The sequence below is a fragment of the Meleagris gallopavo genome, chromosome 6 (genome assembly GCF_905368555.1).
Source record: "Meleagris gallopavo chromosome 6, MGAL_WU_HG_1.1, whole genome shotgun sequence".
Taxonomy (NCBI): Eukaryota; Metazoa; Chordata; class Aves; order Galliformes; family Phasianidae; genus Meleagris; species Meleagris gallopavo.
In genome coordinates, this window is record NC_139409.1 from 16,428,626 (window position 1) to 16,445,532 (window position 16,907).

At 36.6% G+C, this 16,907-nt stretch overlaps 1 protein-coding gene across 1 annotated transcript in view; it reads right to left on the reverse strand.

Moving 5' to 3' along the window:
- GPR158 (G protein-coupled receptor 158) overlaps positions 1-16,907 on the reverse strand; it is a 181,876-nt gene that overhangs the window by 69,608 nt on the left and 95,361 nt on the right. The window contains exon 5 of the mRNA XM_085227228.1: positions 13,684-13,752. Coding sequence (XP_085083354.1) covers positions 13,684-13,752 — 69 coding nt within the window. The remainder of the gene's footprint in view (positions 1-13,683; positions 13,753-16,907) is intronic.

The window sequence follows — 16,907 nt, forward strand, 5'->3', positions numbered from 1 at the left end:
TGGTTATTTCAATAAAGATTGCCTGCTACAATGCCAGTAGCTTATTTGGGTTATGATTTCAAAGATGTAAATATGCGTTGGGGCTTGGAAAGTAGATAGAAGTTTAATTAATATAGATATAAATAGCTAACTAAATAACCCAGCACACAGATTTTTTCAGATTAGTTCTTTGTAGGTTTCAAGTCAATGCCATCAATAAAGAGAGCAAAAAGGATTAGCTGTCTGTACGAGCCAGGAAGCTCTGCCAAAGAGTTTCAAAATAGCATTTCAATGATTCAGCATACTGGTGAATTCAGATTAGGAGATTAAGAGAGTGACTTGAACATTAAGAATGCTTGTGCTGTACCCCAATACATGTTATACTTGAGAAGGATTAGGTTAGCTAACAAATTAAACATTAGCAGATGTAATACCATACTACTGGAGTATATAGAATTATTTTGGGCTGTGACAAATCTGACAACTTGCATACTTTGAAGAAGAGATCCGACATGAAGAAAAGATCTGAAGATCAAATCAAAGCTACAAGGCTTAAAAATAGTAGTTATTTTAACTAATCCATATAGAAAATCCCCAAATTTGGAATGAAGATCAAAACTCTGGACAAGATATAATACTTGAAGAAAAAGTCGAAAGACTTTCCGTATGTGAACAAAATTTCCTTTTTCTTAAATGTCATTATAGCCTGTGTAAGTACCAGCATATGCCATACAAAGTATCTAGTTACACAGAAAACAATATTAAACATTTTTTTCAGCGAAAATGACCACAGAACTCTGATCACACATATAAATGGTAGTAAAAATATCTATTTATCAGGAACAAAAAAGGAAAATCAAGAACTGAAGATCTGGAAGTGTTTCTGCAATGAACTTCATACACACACCACAAAATAGATCCTCAACTGGTTGCAAAATGTTCTCAAACAGTAGCAGAAACATGCTGCTGCCTTACTGGAACTCAGCTGTTGTGGTAGAAGAGACTATGGTTTCTTACAACAAATTCATACCTTGTTACTCTTTCACACTGCACAGGGATTTCAGCACATCCAAGGAACACACTGCATTTGTGGTGGATCTGAGCATTTGCACTTGCTCCACACGTCCAGAACAGGAAAGAATGGGCTAATGAAAGACAAACGGCATGGACAACATTTTCATAGCAATGATGCTGTAACAGCAGCTGTGAAACAGTGAGTCACCTTCACTGGTGCAGGTTTTGATGAGCATGACATGCAGGCTTTTGTTCATTGCTGGAGAAAATGCACAGCTAGTGGTAGTGACTACAAAATGGTATTTTGTAGCTGAGAATTTGCTCTATCAAACAGTGTAATTGTGCTCTTTGTAACTGTTGCAGTTTCCATGGAAATAAATAGGAGGCTTTACTTTTAGAGCAACTTCAATACAAAAGATTACTTCTCAGCCCAGTGATCCTTAGACTGATACCGTTCACAGGTACTCCAAATGACTACCTAGGTACACCTTGCTTTTTGCTTACTGCCTTTCTTACTACTCATTAACCAATCTCACATGGATGTACAGAGTAAGGACTTCCTACTGTCTGCAGTATATTAGAAGAAAAAAGATAAGAAAATAATAGCCCTTATCTGCCAAGGGAGCTAAAACATCTGAAGGATAACATTAATTTCAAGATTTACATAATGCTGTTGCTCACAAAACCTTGCTAATCTAGTATGCATCTGAACTCCCTTCAGCACTACTTCTCAACCATTCTACTCCATCCAACTTCTCACTGTGTATGTTGGGTGCAGCTCAATAGAAATTAGTGGAGAAATTCTGAAACACAATCTTCATGGAGCTGGAATCTACCTTTTCTCTATTAGTATTTTTATTGTTTAATCTTTTCAAGCCTAAATCAAATATTCTCAGATCTCTCTGAAAGTATACCTATCTTCTGTAGCAATATAAAAATAATCACATACTACATACTCTTGAAAAGATGAGAAATTTATCTTTAAATATTTGTCCTTCCTTACATCTTTAATAAAATATTGTAAGATACTTTTACTGTTATTATTAGTAACAGACATTTGTAATGCAATTCTTATTCATTGATCAGGACCCTGCTGTGCAAGGCACAGCTAAGCCAAACATCCCTGTACCAAAGAGTTTATAATTTAAATATGAGAAACCACACGTCAATATAAAGAAAGCACAAAGAAAGAATAAAAAATTTATCTTTTACAGTTATGTAAGTGGAGGTCCAGGAAAGGAGAAGAAAGTTTGCAAGGATTAGTGAGAAATAACTTTATGCAAGCAAAGAACTAGCACAAAATGTACAAGCTGTGGTTTTCCAGGTACCTTCTACAACATGTAATTGTGATGCTGAAAGAAAAGTCAGTACTGCATCAAGGTACAAGATGTCACTTCCATCTTGTTTTCATTTCTGTACTGTTTAGTTGTTCGATTCTGGATTAATTTTCCTACTGCTATGTTAGACTATTGTGTTTTAACTCTTAAAGGCAAAGTTGTCTATTCTGTTTTCTCACTATCATCCTTTCCTTTTTTTCTTTATTACATTGCTTTAACTAATTGAACAATATGCAGTAAGGCTTCACTTCAGGCTTTAACACCCTGGCTTATTTAAAGATTAACATCAAGTAATAATGAAACTTGTGTATGATTGAAATAATTTAATATAAACTTGATAAAAGATACACTGTGAGAGAACTGGGTAAAAGTGTTATATTATTCCACTTGCAATTTTGTGTGTGATAAATTAGTCTCATTTTACCCTCTTATTTTTATGTTCTTTTTTTCCATATATATTACCTTGGAATTGGTTTAAACATTTTGCCTTTGAAATTCTTTTGTTTGTTTCTGATAACCTTGATTGAATTGACATATTTCTCTCTTTGCTTCTTTTTCCCTCTAAAACATGTAAATCTTACTGAAATATATCATGTCACTACAAGAAGTCTACTTTGGATTCAGATTTCAATACTGGTATATTGGCTCTGAAGGAAAGAACATTCCTTAACAGCTTCCTCAAAACTTGCATATATTTGCAGATCTCTGCTTGGTCCCATATATGCAGAGGATTGAGAAATCAAATAGTTTCATTTGTAGAAAATTCTATTGTTTTTTTTTTTTTTCCTATGGGGTCCTAATATACAGTGGCATGGAATGATTCAGAAGGATTGTGTCATGTAGCAACAGGCTGTTTCTTAGAACAACTAATTCTCTTTTTTATGAACATTTTCTACTCCATCCTCAGTTCTAGTGTTAGTTCTAAGAACAGAATTCCAACCTCTCCCTTCTCGGTGTGGTATAGATTTAGGCCCAGGAGCTATGCTTTTCACTGTTCCATTCTCATAAATTGATCTGTTCAGTTTAATGATGAACCTTACTCTAACTCCTACCTTCCAGTTTTTTTAAACTGGCAAAGATTACTAATCACTCTCAATAATAGCTAGAGGAAACAAAGCTTATTTTCTGCACTAGTACTTTCTGATTGGCTTGGATTATTCTATAGCATACCTTATATTTTACATTGTAAACTTGTCTCTGTTCTTGTAAGCACTTATATTATTTATTTCCAGTTCTCTACAAGTAAAAAACTAATTTCTTATTTACATCAGATGATAAATGGTTTTGGTGCATTGATTTTAATTCTACTGATCTCTTACCCTAGAGTTTATAAGTGAGACGTTTAATTACAGTGCTACACTATAGTGAAAGCTTTTCACTACCACCATTATAATTTTGTAATATTTTTTTCTGTACAAAGATTTCACTAGTTATCAAATTATTTTGCCTGAATACTGAATGCTGCTTAACAGTATCTGGCAGTTGATATTAAAAACTATTACATCATTGTCTGTATCTTCAAGATTCTCAGCAGGAAGAAAGACTAAATAAGGGCAGTCTCCATTCTTGATGGATGGAATCTCCCTTCTTATGAATCTCTTCAAAAACCATCAACTTCTCTCTTGCTTTACCGTAATGCATTGAATTTCTCAATTCTCCTAATCCTTAACTATTAATTGTCCTGTATGATGTAACAAACTCAGAGTATGGCTAGGAGATACATAATACCTTTATACACTGAAGAAGAGGGACCTAGGAGAAAAACGAGTAAAGATGCACATTTCTGCTACTGTAATATTCCGTAATATAGTGAACACCTTTCAAGATAGAGATGCTGCTTTTCCCTTTTCCTTTGTCTTATGCTGATCCAGAGTACACTGCCAAGTGATATGGAATGAGATAGGTAAAATGTTGTCTTTTATCACTCACTTGTACCCACCACACTAGTCTGTGTCTTAATTTTAATATCATAATCTCATGATCCAATCCAAGGCATGCCCCCACTTCACTGGGCATAGGTTTATAACTGCACTGTTTCACATAAGATAGTTTGGCACTACTAGATTATCTAAGTCCTCCTTAGACCTGAAATGCTTCTGCTTTCTTTTTCCTTTGGGTTCTTGTTCATGCAGATCACAGCACCTCTGAACTTAGCAAACAGGCAAGCGCAGAGTCTAGCTTTCATGTAATTGAGGAGGTTCAGCACAATTTAATGACAATGCACAGGCCTTTTACTTGACCACAGCTGTTATCCCTTAGATCTTATGCATGAAACTATGAATAAACAATAAGAAAAGACATCTTGCAGAAAAGTATGTAAAAAAAGTATGAACAGGTACCAGGCTTTCATTGAAAAGACACTGAAAGACACTCTGGTAAGCGAAAAAGAACTGAAATTTATCTCCCACCAACATGCAGTCTCTCAGGTGCTAAACTAATTAGTGAAGGTAAATCACTAACAGACGTCAGGACTGTGTCCTGTTGAGAATATGTCTAATGTTGACTACAACCTTTAGTACTTTCTGGCACAGTTCAATCCCAGTATCTCTGTAATACGAAAAACTCATTTTCAGTTTTACAGTTCAATAAAAATGTGGTACATCATTTTTATTACTTTTTCCATAAATGTTCTGCCACGTTTATATTTTGAACTAATTACATGAGAACCTTTATTTGCGTATTGATTTTTTCATATGCTTAAGTCACTAAAGTAAAATTTGAGCATCTTAAACTAAACATTGTACATATTGATGCAGTGCACTTACCCAGTGGTGAGTGTGGTCATCAAGATACATTTTTCTGAGATAAATGTTTCTATCATTTATAGCCTATACGCTACTGAGATCCATCAATAAAATAAAGGGCATAAGATCCATCAATAAAATAAAGGGCATAACACTACAATAATATTTTTTCCTGTTTGCTATTCTAATTCAAAAGAAGCAAGGAACCAAGGGATGACTTTCACTAATTTTTGTGCTTGCTTATGGCACTGTGGTCTCCCACCCAAGTGCTAGCCAAACTCCCTAATGCATTTTCTTTGGAGAGCAATGCAGCAGATTTTCAACCTGTGCACATGGTTATACTGACTAATACCAGCTAAAAAAGCCATGGGTAAATATTGTACATAATTTTTCACAGTCATGGTCTGTCTTTGCAATACTACTTTGAAGTGAAGACATTAATTTAGGAAATTTTTACATATGCAAGTTACTATATTCATGTGTATGACCGTGGCATTATGAATAAAGAGGAAAGGCCATATTCCCCTGATCACAAAAATTATTTCAATGAATGAAGGGCTGACAAGATTGAATCACATAGGTCCCTGCAATCCAGCAGTGCAAGACAGTCATTTAAAAATACAAAGGTCAAAGAAAACCCAATGTGTCAGTTGGTTCAGGTCACCAACTACTGTCCTTTTCTCTCTGGATCTCCACCCTTTGCACACACACAAACACTTGGCTATTCAGTGAAATCAGACTCTGACAAATGTGTCCTTCAAACTCAGTTCTCAAAAAAGCCTTCAAGGTAGTGAAAATAACACTGCCCTCCTGCAGTTCTGTACTGCACTTTTGGATCTGTGGGAAGTGAAGCCTATGTTTCCTCTTGGTTCCACAACCAGTACAATTATGAGCACAGGAGTTTACGACAAGAAAGAATGGTAATGCCAGTACCTCTACCTTCACTGACCTACTACAGTCATTTATAACGCCCACTGTATCTTCCAATGACATCTCATATTTTACCACACAATTCAAAAGCTACAACCACATGAATTTACTATAAGCCTGAATGCTGCCTCGTTAGGTAATCTCCAAACTTGGATGTTTTTAAGACCTACTTGGATAAAACCGTTTAAAACTTTGTGTAATATCTGGGCTTACTGCTGATCCTGCTTTGAGGAGGACATTGGACTACAGCCCTCTTGAAGTCTCTTCCAGTCTGAAGTGTTCTGTGAACACAGCACGCAGACAAACCCAAAAATACACAACACTCTCCCCACTAAATTCCATCTATATAACTTCCTAGCATGCATGGTGTCATAGCTCTACTGAGTTTCTAATACACCAAACATCTGTTATTTACAAGGAGGTCATGAGACATATAGTTGCGGCTAATCTCAGTTTCAGATGTGAATAATCATATATTCAACCATTTCTAGTTATTTCCTTGATAGTAGCTACTACATTTTTTAGAATAGCTATATGACTAACAACAGAATCACAAAGAACTATTATTGTTTTTGTGCTACTCAAAATTCATTTATTCAAAAATCAAAAAATGTTCTCCATTAGTAAAGAGTCATAAGCATTTTCCTTAGTGAGATGCAGGGCGAGAATACACGTGTCCTTGGAGTGCATGGGTTTTCTGTAATCTGAAGCAAAAGCTAGTAACATGGAGACTGTACCAGCTCAGTCTGGGCTTTTGTACTCAAAGTCAGTTAGCTCCCAAAAAAAGCTATCACATGTTAACCTTAAAAAGTGTATTTGTCTGACAATGACACTGACCGAAAAAGACAGAATGTTGCATAAATCTCTGCTTGGTTCCCCCACCTCTCTGCCCAAACAAGACAATTTATATATAAAATCCTGGCAATATGACCTTTAAAATCTCCCTTTTCTTCTGGCTGGACATATAACCTGCTATGATCTAAATAAAACAGGAAGAACTTGTTCTAGAATACTGTGGAAATCTGTGATGATTATCTCAGAGGTGAGAGCTGTCTGTCCTTGGTCTCCACTGGCATGAATACTACTCTACACAGGCCTGTTCTTCAGCTAATATGAAACAACAAGAAAATGGTGTTCATCATTAAGCGTTTTAAAAACTACAAGTAAAGAGCATGTAGCTACAGACTGAAAAATAATCAAGCTAAAACACCTGGTGCATGACAAGGGGCTTAAAGTCTGTGATTCAGTCCAGCATATCAGTACATGCACTGCTAAACGTGTTGGAAAAAGCAACATCTTTCAGTTGGCCTCAGTGAAAATCAACATATAAACAATCAGTGAGCTCTTGCAATGCGTCACTTCCAGGCATACTTGAGGGACAAATGCATAAAAGCATTACACATTATTCCATTTTCACATTCATTAATACCAAAATCCAAGCACTCTAGTGACCTTGTTGCTCTGCTCAGGGCTATGACTAATGGAGCAACCACAATGTTCAAGGCTCACTTCTCCTGTTCTAACATATATATGGAAAACTGAAGGGAAAAAAGCCCAGTCCACATCTGTGTTCTGCTACTCCCTACTTTTTATTTGGTCTCATAGCCCTAAAAGGTAGGTCTCTCTATCTTGAGTGTGAAACAAGGAATAAAACAGTCCCTGAAACAGATCTTAACACCTACTCAATGCAACAAGATGTCTGAGCACAATGAGATTATTCCAGGCTATACTACTGAACCGCTTAATGAACGTTGGCAACTCAGTGCACTGCAGTTATTTCTATAAACTGAGAATAATACTGCTTTGCTATAAACAGAAGTTTGGAAAACCAGTGGCAGCTGGAAATAGAAAGAATTTAGATGCTTTGAGCCAAAAGATGAGAAGATTGAAGGGAAAAATCCCAACAGCCTTTAAAAAGATGCTCCACAGCCTCTCAACCAATCCATCTTACAGTGTAACTAATTCTACTATTATAGAACTGCCTCACTGTGTAACATAATTTTCACTTTATTTTAACCTTCTTTTCTGCTATATCAAGAGCATGGAGAAGAAATTATTCTCTGCTCCTTTCACATCATGGTACTCACTAATTTTTATCACTGGCTCTAGAAATTATCATAATATTGCATGAATTTTAGAGTGCATCCTGGAGTTTCAGTTAAAGTACACTAGTAGTACGGAAAATGTTTAATGTATCAGATAACCCACACAGTACCCCAGGATACATTTACCATCAACAGAGCCCAGAGTATGAGTCACCTGATGTTCAGGTTGAAATCAAAAATGGGTTGTAAAATGCCCAATATCTCATCACTAATTATTCGGTAAATATTGGTGACTTCTTCAGGTTTGGATACACACATAAAAAACAAAGAATCATAGCATAATTTAGGTTGCAAGGGACTTCCAGAAGTCACCGACTCTAACCCCCTACTCCAAGCAAGTCTAATTAGGTAAGGTTGCCCAGGTTTGTGACCATTCCAAGGTAGGAGACTCCAAAGCTGATGTCAGCAACCTGCTCTGATAAATAAAATCTTTCATGGTATCTAAACAGAATTTCCTGTTTTCCAAATGTTTTCTAAAATCAGCTGAGATCTCAAACCTAATGGAATTAATCAGCTACTTGTTACAATGTTCGTACTCTATAATGTGTTCCATTAACGTCTCCGTAACGTGAAAAGTTTTCAATCCTGCATCAATGCAAGATGTGTTACAAGTACAAGCAAGAAAGGAAGTTAGTAAAGGTCTAAAGCATGTCCAACTTTTTGGCTTGTCTGGGCTGCACTGACTGCACTCTTGGGCTGCATATACATAGGTCGCATCAAAAGTAATGCCTCCTATTTATTTTCATAGAAGCTATAACAGATATGAAAAGTACAGTAACTGACAGAGCAAGTTCTCAGCTATAAAATACTATTTTTCAGCATACACACCACCATTAGCTATGCATTTTTGCCAGTGATAAACAAGGGCCTGCACGCCATGCTCATCAAAACCTGCACCAGCAGAGGTAACCCATGGTCACTGTTGCCACTGCTGAAACACACCACCTCATTGTGCTCACATACACTTGTCGGTCTCCATCAATGTTCAGCAAGTGTCAATGAATGTCTATGGGTGCCATTTTTTTCTGCATGGAGAAATTAAATTCTATACCTTTTCTTCATCTGCACTTCTGTGTCAGATATTGTTCTGTCAGACTGCCTCTCTGCTGCTCTCTGTCATACAGCAACAAAGTTTAACAGCATATATGTTGGAAGGTTCCACCTCTACTACCATACCACTAATATCTGCCTCTGACAATGTAGGCCAACATAATAAAAGAGGAGGCATTACTTTCAAAGCAGCCTTCCTAAAATATATACTATAGTTAATGTATATAAATAACAAAACTTATTTAAAATGAATTTATATTATAAATATTTATTATTCAATAAATATTGAAACATTTTAAAAAAAGAGAGTAACAAAGTCATAAAACTAGTGGGATATTTGATCTTGTTTTTCTGAAATCGGTCTGGTATGACGGCAGTGGCTGCAATTCTCAGTGAGTTTTGCAGGTGTCCATCAGATGAAATTTTACTATTGCAGCAATTCATCCTTCAAAACAGTTATTCATAAATGTACATACTGTGAGAAAGCAATGACATGAATTAGGTATGACTGTAAGGCGAGGAATATTTTTATTTTTCTCTGGTAAGAGAAGCCTTATAAAAGTCAAGTAAAGATATGTGATCAAATTTTTCCACTACAACTCTATACATTCCATCTAAAAATTAACAGTCAATATATTTATGTTGTCTGAAAATACAATCCAGTTACACAAAAAATTGGATGATCTTTTCAGCAATCTTGAAACCTGTTGTCAAATTTCTTTATCAAAACAGAAAGCAAGGCTGCATATTTTTTTTGCTGTTCACAAGACTGTTTAGCCAAAGCATCAAAATGCATAAAACTATTTGCCATAATTTGAGTGGGCACTGCACTGAGCCCTCCCCATGGGTTTCAGCCCAGACAGCACTGATTGCAAACCAGCGTTTGGTTGTTTTTGAGCAGTGGGTGCACGCTGATGCTGGGCTGGGCTGCTAAATGGGGCAGAGCTGCCACTGTGATGGCATGGGGTAGGGGGCGGCCCTGTTGAGAACTATGCTGGGCCGTGGGTTGGACATGCCTGGTATAAAGCTTAATCACAGTCAGTATTTCTGGAATAAGAAAGTAATGAGAATTCTCCCTTCAGTTGCTAAATATACAATTTAAAAGATTCTTTGAAAAGACAATCAGGTTTTGGCCCTCTCTTCAAATCTAAAACCAAAGCAATGTAAGGAAAATCAATTAGAGAGCACACCATTCTTTTGGAGAAGGTCTATCAATAATTGGAAGACCAAGTAAATGAAAATCAGAGATAATACTATGAAAACAGGAGAAAACATACGAAATGAGAGGCTCAGAAGTGACAGCTGCCCAGCAATTGCTGTGTAAAAACTACGCATTTTTAATAAACAAAGCTCCTCTGCCTCGTTATAATTCAGGAGAGAAAAGTATGTTGTTATCAATATAGCAGAATTTGAAAAATAAATTTTGGTGGAGATCATCATTAGCACTTTCTGTTTGTTAGAAGGGTATTATAACAGCTGTTTTTCTCCCCAAAGGCAGCTGGCTGGTGGTATTATTTTTCAATTAATGGCACTACACTATGAATAGATTACAGCATGTAGACATGAAAACAATGACAATTAGTTGAAGAAATTAAGCGATGCAACAAAGTAGGTTTTGGTTTCCATTTAATTGGAGGGTAGGGAAAGTCATAGATGCAATAAAGCTTTTCTGGACACAGCAAAATTAGTATGCTGAAGGCACTCAGAACAATCCAAAGCAGACTGGGTGAATGAATACAATAAAAGCCAGAGCAGGGAAAGCACAGGGATTGGAAAGTAAAAAGTGAAAGACTTGAGCAGTGTTGAGAAAGTCTAAGGAGAATTTTTAATTTTAAAATAAGAATATAATATTGCATTGAATCCTCAAACAGATTCATATCTTTTAGAATTGAATTTCTGTCATTTTATTCTTATAACACTATATATGTGCTAAGGCAAGCTTTGTAATTCTGCACTTAGTTGAGCATGAAAGTTAAGTTTTCCAAAACATAGTAGGAGATGATACAAATGGGAAAAAACATTTTAAAGAAGAACACCATACTGCAGTGCTGTCTGGCCCAAAATGATGAACTTCACTTCCTATTTTAAATTGCATTTCATCATAGCTGCAGAAAATTTATCTGAATCTGCCTAATTAGATTGTTACATTAGAACAGAATAGTTGAATTGGAAAGAACCTCCAAAGATCACCGAGTCCAACTTCAGGGCTGACCAAAAGCTGAAGCACATTATTGAAGGCATTATCCAAATGTCTCTTGATCAATGACAGGCAAGGGACATCAACCACCTCTGGAAAGCCTGTTGCAGAGTTTGACAACCATCGGGATAAAGGAATTCTCCCAGTGTCCAATCTAACCCTCCATGGTGCAGCTTTGTGCCATTCCCACTCTGTCACCGGTTCTCAGGAGTAGAAGCTGGCACTTCTTTCTGCTTCCCTTCCTCAGACTGCTGCACAGAGCAGGGAGGTTGCCTCCTGGCCTCCTCTTCTCCAGTCTGAAAGAAGTAGCCTCATCTCCTTCCCACAAGACATGCCTTTCAACCCTGTTACCAGCTTTGGTGCCCTCTTCTCAGTGCTTTCAAGCATCTTAATGTGGTTTTAGTATCATAGAGTCCAGAACTGCACACAATACTCTAGGTCACACTGATGCTAAATAATAGCAGGATAATCACCTATTTTGACCTGCTGGTCATGTTCTGAACAATGCACTCCAAAATGCAGTTTGTTCCTTGTCTGCCAGGGCACACTGCTGGCCCAAGCTGAATCAGATTGTCTTAAAGCATGTTTTCCTCTATCATAAGATAAAGATCAATTCACATAGCTAAAACAACTCTACCTCTGTGTGCATGCTATTATGTTTTAAACAACATCACAGAGAAACAGAATACTCCCAAACAAGCACAAGCAAGACTCAGTTTAGATCTCAGGTTTTCTTTCCCACTCCATCTTGTTCTGTTCTGTGCTCCTTTTCCGAACAAGAAGTAGGTGAGAACATTTAGTATACACCTACAGAAAAATGTCAAGAGTTCCCATTTCAAGGGCCCACACCCCATAATTCACAGCTTGTGGTAATGCAGTTTTTCCTTCCTTACAGATGATATAATGGACCTCTATGGCTATGATTTATATATGCCCTCACACCGTACATGTTTATTGTTACACTTTCTTGCCCTGGATCATAAAGTCATGAAAACTCCCACAGTGAATTGAGGACCTGTGATATTGCAACCCTGTTGTTTCTACATTAGCTCCAATTTTCTTTGTTTTTACTGAACATATTCTTGAAGATGGTGAAATAGATTAATTTCCACCAGATTATTTATATGAGCTTCATTACCACACTAAGTCCCTCCACTTAAACCTTTACATCGAAATGATAAAATTTAGGCATGATAAGTAATTATCCACGTATGGAAAAGAGCCCCACCAAATAGTGTAGGAACACAAAACTGCTGTCACAGAGAAGTCAGGTGTACCCTTTGCTTTTCAGCATCTAACAGAATGTGTCCTTGGAGAACATTTTTATATCATATGAGATGCAGAGAGGGACAAGGTCCCACCAGGTATCTATATCCCAACTGCGAAACAGGTTCATCAGGATTTTTCAAGAGAACGTTTTCCTCATAAAGTGTCTAATCATCATTTTGTACTTGCTGTACATCTTACATTGTCCATGTAAGTGAAAAAAGGAGGAAATGTTTAAACACCAGTGAAAAGCTGTGGGAAGCTTCAATCTGCTAATTCTCCCACCCAGCTCCATTGTCTTTCCTCTGCATTTAAAGATCATGGACAGCCGTCTCTTGCACCTAACAGTATCTTTTGTCTTCAAGTCAGCTGCTGGTAGAGAACTCTTTCTTTACTACCAGTACCTAAGCATCCCTGACACTGAGCTCTGAAAGACGGTCAGTCCCAAAGGACATTTGCTATTTCTGGAATACAAAAGTTAGAGTTCAAGACAACAACTGGGAAAGATGCAGAGGAATCAATCACAGGTGAGCAAATTGTAGACATAGCACAATACGAGACATGGCAAGGCTCTTGACAAACTGGAGCCAACATTGTACAAATGCTGGCCTCTGCCTTGGGAAGACACTATGTGGTTCATGGTTCTCTAGAAAAGCAAGCTGGGGCTGCCATAGAAAGGAAATTCCTCACATTTTGCTCTATGGTATGAATTTCTGTGCACGCTTTACATGCCCTGCACAATTTTCTCTTAGCAGAGCATAGAGAGGTATCTTCTTTCAAGGCTAAAACTCAGTTTGACTCAGAACACTGCAAAATTTCCAAGTAAACATATTGAAATATTCCTTAGGCTGGAGATGGAAAATTTCTACAAAGACAATAAAACATTCAAACATTCTTAAGAATATTTACAGAACATGGCAAATTTTATTAATCCTATTAGGCTAGTCATTACAGAAACAGTTTTGATAATCACTTTTGTCACCAACATGATTCAAGCATTATCTTAAATTGCTGACAGATATAAATACATAACTTTTCAAAAAAGATGCAGTTTGGCTTACCGGAAAGTACAGAAGAAGTGATCCAAAAAGAATGGTTTCCAACAGCACCAGGCCTGAAGCTCTGATACTCTAGAAAACAAAACAAACAAAAAAGACAAAACATTAGAAAATTCCTATGTTAAATATTATTCAATACATTACACAGATACATTTTGAAATTGCTAAAATGGCTCTCAGTTGTGAGAAAATACAAATCATGGGAATCACAGATATGAATTTAACAGCACATTTTTTTCTGTACCATTTAAATGTTAAGAAGTCCTTTGAATGCTCTGACCTACCTATTTAATATTAATGATCCGGCTTCCACAATACATATGAATAATCTACAATTTTATTGAATACAGATTGTGCTCTTAGATTGAAAGCACCTTCATCTTTCCTGGAATTTTATACAGAGATGTATATATTCAGTCATTAACTTGTCAGGATTATAAAATATAGTGCCATTTCCTCACTGATTCTAATGCAGTCTCCATCATAGTTTTATTCCATTTTAAAATAAAAAAATCAATTCTTTTCCTTAATATAAAGCTCGCTCCATTGATGATTTATGTAGAGTGCATCTCTACCTTATCTAAAAGACAAAACATCAACGCTGCTTTCCATTTCTTTCCTTCCTCTGAGACAGTGTTTCATCCACTATTTTGGACTAATGCATTGCTTTCCTAACTGCAAGCAATGCAGTCGGATAGGACAGCGAAAAAGGCTTTGCCAAAAATCTTTTGAAAAATCCCCTTATTTCACATCATAAAATCCTCTCATGGACTGGAATCAATGGTCTGTGGTAATCTCTCTAATGAGTTTGGATGAGAGAAGTTTATCTTTCATTAGTAAGGCAATCATTAAAGAAACGATCTCTGTCTGAATGGATTTACAGATGCATTTTTGGTCCCCCAGGCTACAGTTTCTGCTTGCAAAAATGGTGGAATTTTATAGATGGATCTTTTCAGTGAATCTGTAACCTGATTTCATACTTCAGCATTAACTTTTTTGACTGGTCAGTGTCTTTTGACTTTTACAGGTCTGATGTATCAAATGTATGATAAAAGATCAGGAGAAAATTCTCAGAGACCCTTGCTAATATTACACAGTTATGCAGCTATCTAATTTCTAGCAACAGTGATATTTAGCAGGGATGGCTGTCTAACACCAGCATGTTGGCACAGACACCAGTGGTCTGATCTCCACCTTGCTGAGAGTTAAATTTGGGTGAAGTACCAGAAAGTGAGGAACATTTTAAGCCAGTTCCTTTCAGAATACAGCTCAGCTGTAATCCTCCCATGGAACAGGACAGGTTCTTTTTCTGAAGGTACTCTGTCATATCATCCATGTCCTGTGTTCTAGGGTACTGATGTTTGTGCTCTGTATGAAGTTAGCACTGAATTGTGTTTGCACACTGCATTAGGAAACAGCCTATGAAAAGCACACTGAAACGTTTATTTTTAGAAGACTTAGAAACACAACGCAGACTAAAGATTTAAAGTCCTTCTGATTTTTTCCTTCTGTGACAGTGAAATGTAAGACTTGCACGTATATTCAGTACTCAGGATAAAAAAGAAAAGAGACCAGAGAGATTTTTGTATCCCCTGTCAGTAACAGTGCCTTGTTCTGCTTTCCTGATTTCTGGTGCAAATTATTCCCCTCTGTACCAGAAAGAAATCTGCACATATGCTTCCCTGTTCTTTATTCCCCACTGTTAGAAAGTTCTGCCTAATGTCTCTTAAACTTCCTTGTAGTGCATCTTTAATTCACTATTTCTAGTTCTGTCAGCCATGGGCATACAAGTTACTTTCTTATTTTTCACAGGAATTTTTCATGTATTTGAGATGTATTATGGGTTCACTTTTCTGGATTTTTCCAATTCTTTGATTTTTCTGTGTAGGTCTTTACCTTGGACGTTCACATTGTGAGTTTCACACTAAGGATTACAAAACTATTCTGCTACCTCACTCTAAAATTATACCCTGCACCTGAGACATAAATACTTCTAGCAAAATTTTATTAGAAGGTACATGCTTCCATGAAATATTTCTTTAGAAAGCAAAGCAAAACAAAGAGCAGTACCACCAAATAGCTGTACTACTATAATTATATTTCCCAACAGGGTGCAATGCCTGCCATAGCAATTACTGAAATGTGAAAACCAACCCACAAGCAGAGTTCATACGTGCACTTTCATCACTGGGCTCCTGTAATTCAAGGCATTTGCTACAAAACCAAAACTGAAGTCTGTTTTCTTTTCCCTTCTTAATGAGTATATTATGATATTGGATAAACTGTAAGCAAAATTCCAAATGCAAAGAGCTAGACACTGGGAAATTGAAATGCCAATGTCAGGTTTTTTAGGTTCGCATATTTCAACTGTTCAATGACACACCAAATTAATTCAACTGCGTTAGAACTCCATTTCTGTCATTTAGATACATGGGGAGCCTCAGCCACAAGTCTGCTAATGAAAAAACAGTCCCGCACTCCCATACTGCATTTCTCCACATGGAAGCATTGTCCTGCCTCATTTCATCTACTGGGATGTTCCACAGACATACACAAAGCACATATATCAGCAGACAAAAAATGCCCCAAACAAAACACACTGGTTCTGTATTCGCAAGACATTCATTTGTTATAAGAATCTCAAAACAATGAACAAAGAGCTGAAGGGATTATACTGTCTTTTATGACTGCTGTAGTAAAATTGCTTATGTATTCTATAATATGTATTCTCATTTATTTATTCAGATGCATTCAATTTATTCAGATGGCAAAATAAAAGTCAATACATCTATACGACTTTTCAAGATTGCTTTCTGCAGACACTTCTGTTCTGATATAACAGCAAAAAGCTGAAGTGAATGTTTAGGTGTCAGTTATGAAGCCATGAAATAAAATATTTTCAGGTTATTTAATTAAGAAGCGACTCTCAATTATTTTACAGCTTGAATGTTTGTGGTGAATGAATCATGCACACTACTATGGCATGTAGAATAGAAATTGCATATATTTTTATAAACTATAAATGATAGTATGGTTAGCTGGCATTTCTAATTAACATACAACTTCAGCATGAGCAAGACATAAAACTTCTGTGCAGTACACAAGAAAGAAAAGATTAGAAAGTTTCAAAAAGATTAAAATTTTCCCCCAGTAACTTTGCAAACACTGGCACCAAAGGCATGGCAGCACCATAAATAATTGTTTCGATAGAACTCTAAATCATACAT